The following is a 17,606-nucleotide window of genomic DNA, read 5'->3' as shown; positions in this document are numbered from 1 at the left end:
CCCACACACACACACACACACACACACACACACACACACACACACACACACACACACGCGCCCGTGCAAAGTATCACTCACATTGTTTGTATACCATCACAAAAAATACACATGTAAATACTGCACTTGACAACGAGAATAAATTCTCGAAACACGTTTTGCTCAGCATGATTAAAATATGTAACTGGTGCTGTGTTTACACTAAAAACAATTGAGCAACACAAAGTGAATGACGGAGTCAGCTAGCGCCCCACGTGGCCATACGCTGATACATGCTAAATATGGTTCGACAAAGGTGTCACGACGATCACAATGATCATTAAACAGCATTTGCGCAGTAGAGACAGTTTGGACATAGTTGTGGTTGGTCACGATATCTTCATTTGAACGAACCTAGTTACTCCTGTCAGCCACCACGCCACGCCACATAGAGCTTGGCAGCTGTGGGAGATACAGCACGAATTGTTACAACTTTTACTCAGTTACCCATTCAAATCCGCTGAATAGAGTGCCCAGGTGTCAAGAAACTTAACCACTTAATATTTGTAAATACTACTGGATGGTCAGCATCATATTTTCTCCAGAAACATTTTTTCGTAATGCGTAAATGGCCGGAAAATTATAAATATGTTGACGCAAAATCAGGTGCAAATTAACATTGTGGGCATTGGAAATTTTACACGACCGATAAAAATTGCCGTAAATGGTGGGAAAACTTTAATTCCGGGAACGTAAAAGCGGAATTATACTGTATCTATTATCTGTACCATTATTGGCTGTGTTTGGTACAGACACCTGCGACTGTGTATTTTTCCCATCTCTGATTTTGTGAATGACTAATTGTTACCTTGATTACTAACAAGATCAGTTTCTTTCTTGTGAAGTGTTTGGGAAAATTTTTACCTTCAGGCTGTTATTGTCCCAGTTCTTTCACTGGCCATCTTCATTATGTTCTTTAATTAAGGTGTCTAACCCTTTGATGAAGGTTGGAAAATCGCAGATAGTTGTCAATCCTCTATACCAAATTTCCTTTCTTATACACTGAGGTAATCCTCGTGCTAATTTCCTTGAAAAGCTTGATTCTTCTATTTGACAATCTGTATCTTTAGATCAAGCAAAATGTCATTCAGTGCACTTGCTACAATTTCCCCCAAAACTATTATATTTTAATCTAATAATTCTTTAATCAACTTTTATTGTATGCTAGAAGACCAGTATTTCCTCTTGAATTTTTCTTGAAAACGTCACAGGATCTAAAATCTCCTGAATGGGCCATTCCCCATTCTGCTGCATCCTCTGCCAAATAATTAAGTGCAAAATTGATTTTCATATGATATTCCCACTTCTTAGACAATACTCGCAAAAAATAAGTTGGGTGATTGTTCTCCACCTGGTTTAAATTATGGACAGTATTTAGATTAACTCATTCCACTTCCAAATTGGAATTCCTTGCTATGTCACTTAACAACCTAGTATTTTTGAGAGCTGTTTTCTTACAAAGTTCTTTCTGGATATTTTCTAATGCTTCCCACAACTTCTGACTGTCCATCTGATGTTCTACAGTATTGCTCAAAGAATTAGATGTAGCACTAGTGCATTCAGCTGTCTCATTTGTTCTGCTAACTCTGATTTACATTCCTGTAAACCAGTCAATTACTTCACCAAAACTCTACTCTGTTCTACAGGGTGTATACGACCCAGGAGATCCGGGAGAAACCCCGGAAATTTTTCATCTGGGAGAAAACCGGGAAAAACCTGGGAATTGTTTGGAATTCCGGGAATTTTTCATTGTTTTAGTTTTCAGTTAAATTTTTGTGATTTTGACTGGTAAGAACAAATACTCTAACAAATCATATTACTATATATCGCTAGTGCAGAATAATACACAAGCGACAAAACATGAACGAGAGAAAAGAAAACGAAAATAAAACCTAAGTTGCAAAGGAAATGCACCGTATACAACAAAACAGTGCTCATACAAGCATCTGCCAACAGCAGAGTGTGTCAAAGGCTTTAGGAAGACTATTTAATACTTTATTAAAACAAATTGCCTCCGATGAAGGTGACGTGACAACTGTTTAAATTAGATTCGTTTGAGCAATTGCGGGCGGGCTCTTGTGCATGCGCAGTTGAGTCGCGTATGAGTAGTACCTTCTGGTTGCAGAAGTGTGGCTGGGCGCCACTACTTAATATTGCCCTGGTTCGGAAATATAGTAAATCTGAGGCTGATGAACAGAGCAGTTGAGTTGTGGTGGGGAGGTGGGTCGTCTCCTGTTGACCTGTGTTTACGTTCAGCGATTTTGTTGTTTCTTCTTCGTTTATTACCCTCACGTTAAATAACAACAAAATGGGTATTTGTGGCCGGGAGCTATCAAATGAATTAAAATACGTTCGCATGATTACGGAAGGCTAAAATATGTTATTAGTATCAGATTTTATTTCCACCTTTCTAACAGTCAAGCGTTAATCGCCTTACAGAACACTGAAGTTATTTTTGCTGGTTTCCTAAAGGGATTAGGCTTTTATTAATCTTTTCTGCTGAGGCAGTCAATTTATTTGAAACAAAGTGTTTAATTTCGCACTATTGGCCAGTTTCAACTGTTCGCTGCATTTCAAGTGCACGTATGGCATTATGCCATAATACAGAACCAAGCATGAGATAGTAGCATACTGGTACTCCAAGAAAATTTACATACGAATGTGCAGTTCAAGCCGAATTATGCATCTTATGGTTCGCGAAATTCCGACGCTCTTGAAGTATCCTCTTTTGACTTGTTTCTTTTATGACATAATGTAAGGTCTTTTAATGTTTTACACATATGAACATATGAGCTTCCTCCGTCATTGTAGCTGTGCAAGCGCGGTGACGCCTCTTATCTGGCGCTCTCTTGCAACTGCTGAAACGAACCTATTTCTAACAGGTCACGGGAAAATATTGCGAACGGTGGTTTGAAAAGCGTTACATTCAAAGCAGATTTCCTTTTACGCAAGATAAACTGTGAGAGATGCACGATGAATTTCTTAAATCACAAAATGTTTGACTCTCATTTAAAAATCAACTCTGTTGAGGACAACCATTTAGAAGAATTTCGAGCGCAGAAGATCAGACATTTATGTCTTAGTTGAAGATTTTACTGGCACATTTGTGTGATGTATCTTAAAGTGTAACACCTGCAAAAAAAATCAACATTATATGTGGAAGCTTAGCCTCTCTTCCAGCTTATTAATCTTAAGAGACCAATATTATATGTGAATGCTATGTATATTAATTTAAATCATTAACTTTTCTTATTTGTGTGTTCACGCTACGTAAGAGTGATCTTGCTATTGGCTGACTACATCACGTGCCCTATGCTGTCATCAGCTGGCGAGATCACGTGACATGAGCTATGACTGGCTTACAAAAACGCATCGCAATCTCGATTTCAATGCTTCGGAAAGTGACATGCGGTGCAGTGCTTCGGAAAGTGACATGTGGTGTTTGGTGGAATTCAAATTTATACCTTCCTAATACGAAAATAAGCAGCGTACATGTTGCTGCACATCAAAGGTCTTTCAAAGCGTGTTTTTCCCCCTTGAGTTTTGTTTTCTAAAGTGCCGGGAAATTCTATGTCAGTATATAAAACCATAAACATTCAAAGGATTGATGAGTTTTACAGTGTCGAGGATGAGTATAGTGTCAATTAACATGGGAGAAGGTGTATTTTTAACAGGGAAATCCGGGAATTTTTTTCCTTGTCCACATATACACCCTGTTCTAATGCCTCTACTCATCCTTGCACATCTGATATTTGGACTATGTATATTTTCGTACTCCTGAGTGGCAAATTCCATTATGTATTTCATCTCATCATCTACTTCTTTCTCTTTTTCTATTTGAGTCTGTAGCTCTGGAGGTAACTTTACTTAGGTCACTTCTATTTTAGAAATTTTATCTTCTTTCATAGATACTTCCTCTAAAGCTTGTCCTTAGTTTGTAATAGGCTGGCCGGTGTGGCTGTGCGGTTCCAGGCGCTTCAGTCTGGAACCGCGTGACCACTACGGTCGCAGGTTCGAATCCTGCCTCGGGCATGGATGTGTGTGATGTCCTTAGGTTAATTAGGTTTAAGTAGTTCTAAGTTCTAGGGGACTGATGACCACAGATGTTAAGTCCCATAGTGCTCAGAGCCATTTTTTTAGTTTGTAATACCATTAGACAACTCTAATTTCACTCTATGGGTTCTAATACTATTATATGACACTTCTCTGGTTGATTTAATACTGTTAGATAGTCTTCTGATTTCTTCATGATTTTTAATACTATTTGCTGATTTGTCTAATTTGTTTGCTCCTTGATAAGGGCCATTAATTCAGCCAACTTCCATGTGGTAACAGGGATACAATGTAGACAAAATATATTCACTTAATAGTGCTAAAGTGCTGTGACTCTGTTTTGACACGAACGCACAAAATTCTCACCTAATTGGGTGCACACCAAGCTGCACTACACTACTGATGTGTTTCGCGTGAGCTCAGTGACACAGAGATGACCCACTGCATATCGTTACACTGCGGAGTGGAGGTGCGTTGTTGTCCTGCTATTCATCTGTTGCATGGCTGTCCTTTGAGATCACTGCTGCAACTGTAGTCTTGTAGTCACAACACAGAATTCTTCTGTGTCTGAGAGATTCTTCTTAACATATGCACCAAAGGTTGCATAATGATGTGAATATCTAATCACTGTAGACTCTGCTGCTATGGTCAACTATTATTCTTCTCTTACCTTTTGTTATTACTTAGAGCACTTCATCAATTTTAACACAAAATAAACTTATTTCTCCTCCATTAATCAAATCAATTCAGGCAACGCTATTGCATGCATCTGCTTATATCTTTTTGGCTATTGACTTGGGTTGCCCTGGGCAAAGTTGCATCTTCTTCTGTTATTCTCATAAAATTCTTGAAAAAATAACGACTGCTCTCTTCTTTTTGCACCACTAATTCGCATCCTGCACTAGGGGATCAAAATGAAATGTAACTTGGTGGTTGGTTGTGGTGTAATATACTCCATGTATGATCTCTCACCCTGATGTATGTGAGTCAGCTTTAAATAATTTCCAATCACTATTCTTGAAGATGATTACTGTATTGGTCCTGCCTTACAGTGCTGTGAGACTGTAACATACGACTACTTCACTTTCTGCAATAGGAGTGGGTGCTAGAAGAGAGCTTACATCTGTCCAAAGTAGTAAATGATGTAAACTAATTTTCAAGTAACTCTTATCCATTATAACAGCAACTTTTCCACTGTACATTTACTTTTACAAAGGCGAGTGATACAGATTGCCAATAAGTTGTAGCTCACCACAGTATATTATAACAAATATTTGTAATGCTTTGATGTTCAGTAGCCAGTTCTGAAATGGGTCTGATGTTGAACTGTTCGATAGTTTACACTCTTGCCAGTACCAACTTCTCACTAGGACATCCAAGGCACCATTAAGCTGTGACGCCAAAGCCCATGCGAACCTCCACAGCAGGTGGAGATGTGTGGGTCGCCTTGTCGATGTCTGGAGCTGGTATCATTCGCATCATATCTGCACATAATATAAAGAATGACACTGGGTGGTAATTATTGGTGTCTGTGGAATCACTCTTCTTGTACAGAAGTCTAATGATACATATTTTAATCTGTTTAGGAAAAAAATCCTGAATTAATTATGCATTACATAAGTTTCTGAGAACATTACATATTGTTGGACCACAATTTTTGTGTCTGATTGGAGAGACTGGCCACTCCATTTTAGTTGTGTTGATCTTTCTGATTTCAGATAGAGATGAGAGTTTAATTTTTATTGCGCTGTCTTCTGTTCTGTTCCTTGAGTGTGTGTTTTTGTTTTCCCTTCTGAACTATGTGCACTTATTAAAAATTCATTATTAAATACATCTGCTACATATGAACTGTGTTTTACAATGCTCCTTCTCTGTTCAACAGAAGTAGTGAGACCAACTCAGCTTTTTTCCCTGTCCCTTCTTCAACATTATTCCATGTATCTTTTGTTTCATTGTCTGATTTATCAATTTCAGACAAGGTGTGCATAATCTTGGATCTTTTACAGATTTCCTTGACATGTTATGGTATTGTTACAATATAGAGTTGGGAACAGACTCTAATATCTGTAGTGAGCAAAGTTTAATTAACTTTGTGGGAAAATTGCCTTCAGAAATGGATACAGACTTGAATTTAGAGCTAGTGTTAGGCTCATACAAACTTAATTCTAGTCAACAGTTTTTAAGCTGCCTTTAAAATCTTCAGTAGTTGTTTCATCATTGAGCATCACTATTTTCTTTGAGTATTTGTGAGCTGTTCATTGGGCTAATTATGTAATGTGACTAATAGTGCATCATGATTGGAGCATTTATTACAGGATAGATATGTTTCTTTAACTTCTGCGTGTTGTGTGAATACATTACCTAGAAGAGTAAAACTATCTTTAGCAATGTGGGTAGGGAAACTCAAGACTGTTACTAAATTTTAAGTGGTTAATAGCAATCCTAGATATCTCTTTCTGTCAGATAGATTGGAACTGATCACATGTAATATTTGCAAATTATAATTCCTATTGACAGCTGTATTATTGCTTATTGTGTATTCAGATGTGACCAATTCTGGAGATCCTAAACAGGGACCTGATGTTGGGGTTCAGCAACCCTGAAAAAGATCGTGTTTGAATATATGATAAGTCATGACATATCTGTTAATGTTACTAAAGAAAAATGAATCTCATTAGCACCGCTGTTATTGAGAAAGACTTTTGCTGTGGTAGCCTTTTAGGTAACACAATAAAAAACCACAATGCTCAGTAGGTGCCTATTGGTTTCAAGGTTTAAGTGGTGACATTGAAGTTGAATTACTGTTCCTGCCAACAGGGCTTGCTCAAGCTCAACAATGGCATGTAGAAAAGAAAGGGTGAGAATATTTTCCAAATTTTCTCATCCAACCACTGTTTTAATCGCTTACCAAGTACAGTAAAACTTAATGACTGATCTTTTTGTTCTTCTTCTTTTAACAGGAACAGAAAAGGGTTCTTGAAAAATGGATGAAAGACGCTGAGTGCTGGTTAAGAGGAAAGAGGTCTTTCAATGCTGCTGACCTGATGAAACGTCCATTGTCAAGTGTGTTGGCTGATGGTAGGAAATATAAAACAATCCATGCGTGTTGTATCTGTTAACGGTGCTTTCCAATTTATCATCAAATAATTTATTGCAATATATACAGTGTTTTGAGATGCAGCACTGAAGCTGTTTCAACATATACACTTTGATGCTACTGGTAAATATTTGTGGTGAAAACAATCGATTAATTTGTAGATGATGTACCGTATTTACCCGATTATAAGGCGAGCTTTCTTCCCAAATTCGTCATTCGAAAAATATGGGGTCGTTTTATAATTGCAGATTCAACTATTGCTGCTGAAGTCAACATTATTACATTGGTTTATAGATTAATGTAGAGGTTGTCTTACATTTACAGATGATGCCTTGGCTATTGAGGTTTTGTATAAACTTATTTTGAACATTCCTGGAGAATGGGGCTTTGCAGACAATGTGTTCGAATAGGCTCGAGATTTCCAGACATGCTGAAGTGCTGGATACATGAATAGGCCCGAGATTTCCAGACATGCTGAAGTGCTGGATACAGTATTGAACTCGCACAAATAATCAAATGACATTTGCTCGTGGCACTAGTGCAAGGGATATGCAAGAAACTATGGACTAGCAACTACAACAGTCTAATGCTTTACTTAAAAATTGACAATTTTGTGTAACACCGGAGGAAATACCATTAAATTCTATCAACTTACAAACTTTTGTAGCGTTTCAGCAGTTTTGCAATAAAGTTTCTCATACATGTATGGATACCATACACAAACATCAATACCACTTTTTAAATAAAGGTAACATTCAAAACCAGAAATGTCCGTCAAAAAACATTAGTTGAGTCAGAATCCAGACCAGTATTTTATTTGGATACGAGGGACTGTAATGAGTTACTAAGTGGATTGCAAATGAGAAATTTGATCCCTGTTTACGTATTAGAATACTGGGGAAAAACATTACCAGCTTTTAATCAGCTTTAGAAAAAGATGATACCATTCAGATGAAACAAAAGAAAAAAAAATTAATCCAGAATTTAATGTCTAAAAACAGAAATAAGTCACATTAAACTGACTGCAATTGTTATCGCAATAATAGTGGCAGAAAGACCTGTTATGGAGGTAGTATTAACAGATGTCACTATTATGGGACAAGCAAAAGTTCAAGAATTGGACTGAATTATTGCGATCTTCTACTTGTGTATTAGTTGCTATTGTTACACATGACCTACACCCTAGAAGATACTGCTGACCATATTTCACTGTCGCTCAAGCACTGCTCTACAGAACATAGGTGGGGGCACAGTAACACCAACTTGGCTGTGAACTAGGGTGAATTTGGGGGGGGGGGGGGGGGGGAGTGGAGTAGTGAGCAGCTGGAAATTATATTGTGCTGCCAACCATGGGAATGTGTACTGCATACCTTGGCTTTTTATTAACATCTACAACATTCAAACTGCAATTTGTCTGAATGAATTTGCACTTGAAATCAAATTGAATTTAAAATTGGTCAAATGGGAAGAAACAGCCAAATATTTGTGACAATGAAGATGTACGTTTTGCAGCTGTCATGTTAGGATAATGATGGTAATTAAAAACAGCATACATTTCTGCAGGAGATGGTAAAAGTCTAGATTGTGGCCAGTGGTGTACTTACGGATTCTCTACTCAGCCAGTGAGAGAGCAGCGGTCAGAAGATATGTTAGGAAGCAGAGAAATTGTAACATTCTCACATCAGTATAGAAGAGTAATGCTCTGTGTTCAGAAAAAAACAGCTGTGTTCACAGGTCTCACCATAACTGCAACCTCAGGAATCTCAACATAATCGGAAGAAGCAGCCAAATATTTGTGACAACGAAGAAATAAGTTTTGCAGCTGTCCTATTAGGATGATGAAAAGATGATGATGATGATGATGATGATGATGATGATGATGATGATGATGATGATATGATTATGATGATGATGATGATGATGAAAAGATGATGATGCACAATTTCTCTTTGACTTTTTCTTTTTTCTCCCACTATGTTATCAAAATGTAAACAATAAATTGTACAAATTTAGAACGGATGTAATGTTAACTGTTTAGGCAGACACCTTACATCCGTAAATGTTGGTAATTTTGATTAGTCAGAATATGTTTTTTCTTGTGGAGCCTCTTAAAAAAATGGGGGAGGGGGTCGTCTTATATTCAGTCATTTTATAGTCGGGTAAATACAGTTCTCATGTAGGTTCTTCACTAGCAGAATGAGGTGTGCAATTTTCCCCACACTGATGTATGAGGCACATTCAGAAAGTAAATATACTGTGACCATTGAGATCTAGAGGGGGTCCCGTGACTAGAGTATCATCACAGGTGCATTGTAGTATGTAAACTCATGTTGTGTCCAGTTGAGTGAAAGATGTTGGTAAGAAATCCCAAGTGTGTCACGTGCTGTGACTCACGCCCTACTCACAGAAGAAACAACGTGTACCAAAATGTTTTTGTAAATCAAAACTGTTTAAGATGAAGGTGTTATAAACAGAATTAATGTGTTTTTAAGGAGAAGGGAGTTTAGTAGAGGCAGAACAAATGTACATGATGAACAGAATGTGGAAGACATTCCATTTTGATTGATGAGTTTGTGCAAAAAATCGAGGAAACTTTATGAAAATGGCTGATTGATAGTGGATAAAATTTCTGCAATGTTTCCACATTCTCCTGAACGCTCTTATACTATACATTCACATACATGCTAGGATACTGGAAACTGTGCATGAGATGGGTCCCAAAACAGCTGCCACAGCAGCATAGGAAAAATTGAACCAGCTGTGCCCACGAGTTTTGTGAGGGACTTGAATTGGAAGATGAAGAGTTTTCTGAGCTGTATTATGACTGGACACGAGATGTTGGTGGCTCATAACACACCAGAGACAAAAATGAAGTTGTCACAGTGATGTCACATCAATTCCCCATCTCCCAAAAAATTTCGTACCAGGTTTTGGACAAAGTCATGATCTCAGTGTTTTGGGACTAAAAAGGCATCATTTTGCTTGCATTTCTGGTCCAGGAGAGACTCAATGCACGATGAATATTGTGAGATCCAAGAAATTTCAAAAGGAGCATTCAGAACATGAGGAGAGAATACTGATGAGCGGGGTGTGCTTATTTCAAGGCAGTGCCCATCTTCACACAGCCTTAGCCACCATTGTGCTTGGTTGGGATGTTTTGACACCCCACCCCCCTCCCTCCTCCTCCTCCTCCTCCTCCTCCTCCTCCTCCTCCACATTCCCCTGACTCCCCTGACTTGGTGCTGTCAGATTATCATCATTTCACTTCCCTGATGACACAAATGGGCGAAATTAAATTTTCAGCCGATGAGCGTGTATGGGAAGAGGTTCAGGAAGTGGAGGCAGGAGCTGGTGGGAAAGTTCTTCAAGGAAGGCATAAAGAAGTGTGTGCCAAGGCTCAGCACTTAGATAGAATGGTGCATCTAATTTTTATTGCTAAATGATATGTTATGATGTGCATGGTCAGGTGATAAGATTCCTATGACATCAGTTATGCCACCAATCCAAAATTACAGCCTTTGTACCTGTATTCCAAATTATCTGCTGAAATATCACAGTTTGGTTTCCATCTGTCTCAGCCTACCCTACTGTTGGTGGTTGGTAACTGAGTACTCAAAAGATTGACCTGTGTGCTCTATTTGTGTCCACTTCAGAAGAATTTTGTGCTTCTGAGCTCCAAACTTATGCCCCACATTATTCTCTGTAATCTGAGAATATTACATCACAACAATGTAGAGTTATATAATAACACTACATTGTATTTGGGATGTTTCTACTTGAATGTGTAGTAGTTCTCAGCCCCTTGCTGGTGCTACAAACATTTAAGTAAGTTAAGGAATTCCTCTTCCATGCAACACATGAAAAGAAGCTGATCACCACACTCTTGATTCCAGTAGGATGAAGACCAGTTAAAGAAGATTAATTGTAAGCAAATGACATGAAAGACAATTAAGAGTTACAGATATTCTCTTAGACACATGCAGTCGAAATGTGCAGTAATGGATTGGGGCTGTCACACTTTGCTGGTAATTTGGAATTTCTTAGTAAAAGTGGAAAATGAAGTCACCATCCTGAAAAATATGTCCCACGTTTCATTCAGATATTGTAAAGAACAATCCGTACACAGTCAAATATCCAAGGACAGGTTGTTGTCTTGGACGACAATTTCAACTCGTGAAAAAGGTCGTGAATGAAGTGATCGGTTTTTTAAATGTAGGGTGGCAGGTTCTGGATAATGGTTTGGAGGTGTTTGTCAACAAAGCCAGAACTTCATTAAGTGGCAGCATTCTACCCAGGAGTGCGAAGGGGTTACTGGTGTGGGGAGGGAGATGGGTTCGGGTGTCACACTTCGAGGTGGACTTCAGGTCTTGAGGATCTGTTGGAGATCTTACTGAACTTCTGGTATGGGATGATGGTAGTAAGGTTTGTATGCAGAGGCGTCAGAAATTTGACGGAAACTCTCAGCCTCATAGTCACTATGATTCCTGAGCACTTCGGTGGAGCCTTTGTCTGCAGGAAGTACGATTAATTCTTAGAGACAGCTGTGCGTTTCATAGGAGTTACATTGGACTCACTGGAGAAGGACTTGGGAAAAGATGATGAGGCCAGGTTAAAAGTGAGGAATTCCTTAAAGATAACCAGGAATGACTTGTAAGGTACACTGTTATCTTGGATGTCATGCCCTGGCGACATTGTACTCTGTACTTATTGCTGGCTTCTAGAACTTGTTAAGCAGATTGCACCTTTTCTCTGGAAGGAACATTGTCTTGCTGTATAGTGTCAACAATGCTCCAGTGGCAGCGTTCACAGGGCATCTTGGCGTGAGGAGTAGAGGCATTCTTGGGTTTCTGCACAGAGCAGTCAAGCACAGCAGTGTCATAGATTTGGTTGAAAGTCTTACTTTCTTTCATAGGAGAACAGTGTTTGAGTAATTAAGTCATTTCATGAAAATATTTGAGGATTAATTTTGAAATTTGTGGTTGAAACAGTATGTGCTAGTGAGTAAGTAACTTTCATGAAGGAACATATTCACAGCAGAACATAAATGAAAAGGCTTACGTGGTCAGTGATTACCTACCATATTTACTCGAATCCAAGCCGCACCTGAAAAATGAGACTTGAAATCAAGGAAACAAAATTTCCCAAATCTAAGACGCACCTGAAATTTGAAACTCGAAATTCAAGGGGAGAGAAAAGTTTTAGGCCGCACCTCCAAATCGAAACAAAGCTGGTCGATTGTAATATGAGGCACAACGTAGGTCGAATGAATGACGATATAGCTACAGTAGTTTGGTTCGAGTTGTAAGCTTAGCAGTTAAGCTTTACCAGGTAGCCATTGCTATGCATCAGGCGCTCTGTCTGTATTTATATGGGTATAATGAGTGTTTACGGCCTGTCGCCGCTGGTGGCATGGCTTGCTTTTGTGCGCGCTACTGCAGTTTACAGTTTTTAATTTATTTGCTGATGTAGAGGTTTTGAAACCAGTATTTATCTTTGTGCCTGCAAAGCATGCCTGCGTAGCGCTACATATATATTCGATGACAGAAGTTAGTTGTAGCAGCACCTACCAACATTTTTCAGAACTTCCGCTTACTTTGCACTCGATTCTAAGCCCCAGGCATTTTTTTGGATTACAAAAACTGGAAAAAAAGTGCAGCTTGGATTCAAGTAAATACGGTACTTAATTAATGTAGTAACACAACATAGCAATGGTTATTCCGGTATGAACATGAAGCTAGCTTTACTGTTAATGCAAGACGGGAAGAGTTGGGGCACTGATAGGGAAGTGTGTTACATGCTAAAGGGACAAGAAAACAAAGTAATATGACCCTTGTACTGTTATTTTTTTCAAATTGATGTTCTCCATTTTTCATGTTTTCCAGTTTTCACCAGAACCGCTTCAATATTGGAAAAGTACAAGGGACACTTGTTTGTATTAGGCGCAGGGTCAGGTTAATTTCATAACGAAGCGTGTTCTCTATGCATAGCTCCCACAGTCAAATCTGAAAAGTGCCAAAATTAATCTAAATTAACTGAAGACAGAGATTTACCGACTGGGTAGAAAAGGAGGATAACTGTTGGAAGGAGGTTGTCACTGTTTCAGACAAGGTTCTCTGTGGGCTTTTGGTTTGCTGTTGTCAGTGGCAAAGAATTATTTCCATTACAGAGAACACGTAATACCGGTGTCGTCCTTAGCCCACAGGTGTCACTTGATGTGGATAGGGAAGGGCATGTGGTCAGCACACTGCTCTACTGTCCGTATGTCAGTTTACGAGACTAGAACCATTACTTCTCAGTCAAGTAGCTCCTCAGTTTGGCTCACAAGGGCTTGAGTGCACCCTGTTTGCCAACACTGTTCGGCAGACTAGATGGTCTCCCATCCAAGTACTAGCCCAGCCCAACAGCACTTCACTTTTGTGATCTGATGGGAACCTGTGTTACCACTGCAGCGATACCATTGGCTAGCTAACAGCTTATTGCTGGAATTAATTACATTTTGAATGCCATGTTGTATTTTCCACCAATATATCCAGCTTTCACTTGCTGTAAACTTTTCATTTTCATTGTCTCCACCTAATTTTTCATACAAAATCAATACCTTTTCTTTTATGATTTGCTCAGATGATGGAGTTCTTTTTCTTCTATGGTGCTCAGATCACACCTGCAAAGCATTGTGTAGAATTTCACTTCTAGGCTTCAAGATCTTGCATAGTTTCATTTCTTTCTGTATCATCGCCATTATGTGACTTAAGAGTTTTCCTAATTTTTCTCCAGTCTTTATCAGTTGTTGTACCAATCCCTACCTCACTTGAGATGTTTTGAAGAGACTTGATTTTGTCAAAGCTTACAAGGATTTTCATTTCTTCCCTAAAGATAGTTGTACCATAATTTAGTTTTACGCTCTTTAATATTTAGGAAGAACACTGTCACATGATTTATAAAACAAGTGTGCATAATAACAATTATTGATCAAGTTAGAAGCTAGTTATTTAATATAAAACTGATTGAACTGTCACACCTATCAACAATCAACTGACTGCTGATCTGTATCACAGACAATGAATCACTGACAAGTCCAGAAGTCACCAAAAATGGGATGCTCGAATTGAGAGTTGGACCATCTGAGGTCGGATTAGCAAGGTTCTACTGTACTATGAGCTTCTATATTCATATTCTGCTGCAAAGATACTTCTCACAAAGTTGGTGCAATCATTGTCCCATCTTGAAGGCATTCATTGTCCCTTGATACGATTCGCCATATGCAAGTAAAATAACAGATTCACACAATATAAGTGCTCTCCTCTATGAAAACAGGTGTCATTCATTGGTAGGGTGCACATCACTGCTCTGGAATTGTATGTATCACCACATAACCGAAGTACAAAGAGCAGCTAAAACAAAATGAAAGATTTAAAAGTTCATTAAAGTATATGAAGAGGCAGTAGTGTTATATCTGAGTGAGGAAACTGAAATGTTTAGCTATGGGCAGAGCATTAAGGGTATGTTGTTGTCTTCAGTCCTGAGACTGGTTTGATGCAGCCCTCCATGCTACTCTATCCTGTGCAAGCTTCTTCATCTCCCACTACTTATTGCAACCTACATCCTTCTGAATCTGTTTAGTGTATTCATCTCTTGGTTGCCCTCTACGATTTTGACCCTCCACGCTGCCCTCCAATGCTAAATTTGTGATCCCTTGATGCCTCAGAACATGTCCTACCAACCGATCCCTTCTTCTAGTCAAGTTGTGCCACAAATTTCTCTTCTCTCCAATCCTATTCAATACTTCATTAGTTATGTGATCTACCCATCTAATCTTCAGCGTTCTTCTGTAGCACCACATTTCGAAAGCTTCTATTCTCTTGTCTAAACTATTTATCGCCCATGTTTCACTTCCATACATGGCCACACTCCCTACAAATACTTTCAGAAACGGCTTCCTGACATTTAAATCTATACTTGATGTTAACAAATTTTTCTTCTTCAGAAACTCTTTCCTTGCCATTGCCCGTCTACATTTTGTATCCTCTCTACTTCGACCATCATCAGTTATTTTACTCCCTAAATAGCAAAACTCCTTTACTACTTTAAGTGTCTCATTTCGTAATCTAATTCCCTCAGCATCACCCGATTTAATTTGGCTACATTCCATTATCCTTGTTTTGCTTTTGTTGATGTTCATCTTATAACCTCCTTTCAAGACACTGTTCATTCCGTTCAACTGCTCTTCCAAGTCCTTTGCTGTCTCTGACAGAATTACAATGTCATCGGTGAACCTCAAAGTTTTTACTTCTTCTCCATGAATTTTAATACCTACTCCGAATTTTTCTTTTGTTTCCTTTACTGCTTGCTCAATATACAGATTGAATAAAATCGGGGACAGGCTACAACCCTGTCTCACCCCTTTCCCAACCACTGCTTCCCTTTCATGCCCCTCGACTCTTATAACTGCCATTTGGTTTCTGTACAAATTGTAAATAGCCTTTCGCTCCCTGTATTTTACCCCTGCCACCTTCAGAATTTGAAAGAGTATTCCAATCAACATTGTCAAAAGCTTTCTCTAAGTCTACAAATGCTAGAAATGTAGGTTTGCCTTTCCTTAATCTAATTTCTAAGATAAGTTGTAGGGTCAGTATTGCCTCAGGTGTTCCAACATTTCTACGGAATCCTAACTGATCTTCCCATTCGCTTATAAAGAATTTGTGTTAGTATTTTGCAGCAGTGGCTTATGGTAGAGTTGTCAGGACTGGCTCTCCCAAGGCCGTCAGTAGTTCCAATGGAATGTGGTCTACTCCCGGGGCCTTGTTTGGACTCAGATCTTTCAGTGCTCTGTCAAACTCTTCACGCAGTATTATATCTCCCATTTCATCTTCATCCTTTTCCATTTCTATAATATTGTCCTCAAGTACATCGCCCTTGTATAGACCCTCTATATACTCCTTCCACCTTTCTGCTTTCCCTTCTTTGCTAAGAACTGGGTTTCCATCTGAGCTCTTGATATTCATACAAGTGCCTCTCTTTTCTCCAAAGATCTCTTTAATTTTCCTGTAGGCAGTATCTGTCTTACCCCCAGTGAGATAAGCCTCTACATCCTTACATTTGTCCTCTAGCCCTCTCTGCTTAGCCATTTTGCACTTCCTGTTGATCTCATTTTTGAGACGTTTGTCAGTATACATTAAGGGTAACTGTAGGTGAAATTTAGGAGAAAAATTGAAGAAGTACTGGACAGTACTTAGTAGAACAGTTCATGATAGGAGGAACCTTCTATGGTATACAGTCTCTGTGGAGAAAGGACTAAAACAGTGTAGTTTGCATTCATTATGGTGACAGCTACTCAGTTTGAAATAACAATTACCTGGTTTGGCCAAGGAGAAAAGTATTTGTGAATTGGTACTAATATGCTTTGACTCTAAACGTCTTAAAATGGAGGTACAGATCATTCATTGAAGTCCAGTATGTATAAAATGTAGCAAGCACTACATATATTCTCAAAATGTTAAATTCATTAATTTTGCTGGCTGATAAACAAACTGTCAAGTTCCTGCCTAATCTAGACATTGGGCTATGCTGCAGATTGATCTCTTCTCAGAAACTCTCGTTTCAAAAGTCTTATAAAAGCAAAATAAATATTGTCAGTTTACATTTGTATCTCTGTCTGTGCACTGATCACATTCCCCAGCCTAAGAAAGGAAGGCAAGTAAGACAATGTAGCTAAAACAGTTTTTGCATCATTTCCTGCAAGCCAGGCAACACTTCTCAGTGTGCATAGTGCAAAACACACACCTGCATGAAAACTTCTGTTGGTGCTGGTGATGAATTTTGTGATGTGTCACCAGAAAAAGTAGACAGCGGCAACTAAATAAGCAAGAGGCTGGTAACCTCTACCAAATGAAAATAACGTGTCTGTCTCGGCACTCATTCCCTTTTATAAGAATTACAGAAATCTACCTCAAGAGAGCAAACTAAAATTCCAGAGGACAATGTTTCTTGGTTAAATGGGTATGGCTACAAAAGGGCGTTTTACACATATTGTGGAACCAGCAAGTGCTAAGATACCCCTACCGTCATTTTGACCCCAGAACTATACCAACAGATTAAAGGTAAACATCAGTTAAAACTTTCTCTTTAATTCAGTGGAATATGAATCAATCCAGGGTATAGGTAATGCCCTTTCATTTTACTTTCCATGAGAAGCAGTTTATAGATACAAGTACAGACTCACCAGTGCTAAGCAGTAACAGTTTGCACTAAAGGTGATTAGGGAACAAAAGGTGCTGTCGCTGTGTTGCCAATAGGACACACCACTTCCAAACAGTTCCACTTACCACTGAATAATGAGCAGTTGCCATGCATCATATGCCTCGCTGTTTCCTTTATACCTGATGGTACCACTTATTCTCATAGATGTAAAGGTTCTCAA

At 38.8% G+C, this 17,606-nt stretch overlaps 1 protein-coding gene across 4 annotated transcripts in view; it reads left to right on the top strand.

Moving 5' to 3' along the window:
* LOC124785800 (calponin homology domain-containing protein DDB_G0272472-like) overlaps nt 1–17,606 on the top strand; it is a 165,607-nt gene that overhangs the window by 27,425 nt on the left and 120,576 nt on the right. For all 4 annotated transcript variants that reach the window (XM_047254212.1, XM_047254211.1, XM_047254213.1 and 1 more), the window contains one exon: nt 7,053–7,170. In XM_047254212.1, the coding sequence (XP_047110168.1) occupies nt 7,053–7,170 (118 nt within the window). The remainder of the gene's footprint in view (nt 1–7,052; nt 7,171–17,606) is intronic.

The sequence above is a fragment of the Schistocerca piceifrons genome, chromosome 1, assembly GCF_021461385.2.
Source record: "Schistocerca piceifrons isolate TAMUIC-IGC-003096 chromosome 1, iqSchPice1.1, whole genome shotgun sequence".
Lineage (NCBI taxonomy): Eukaryota > Metazoa > Arthropoda > Insecta > Orthoptera > Acrididae > Schistocerca > Schistocerca piceifrons.
This window is presented reverse-complemented; position numbering and strand designations above follow the sequence as displayed.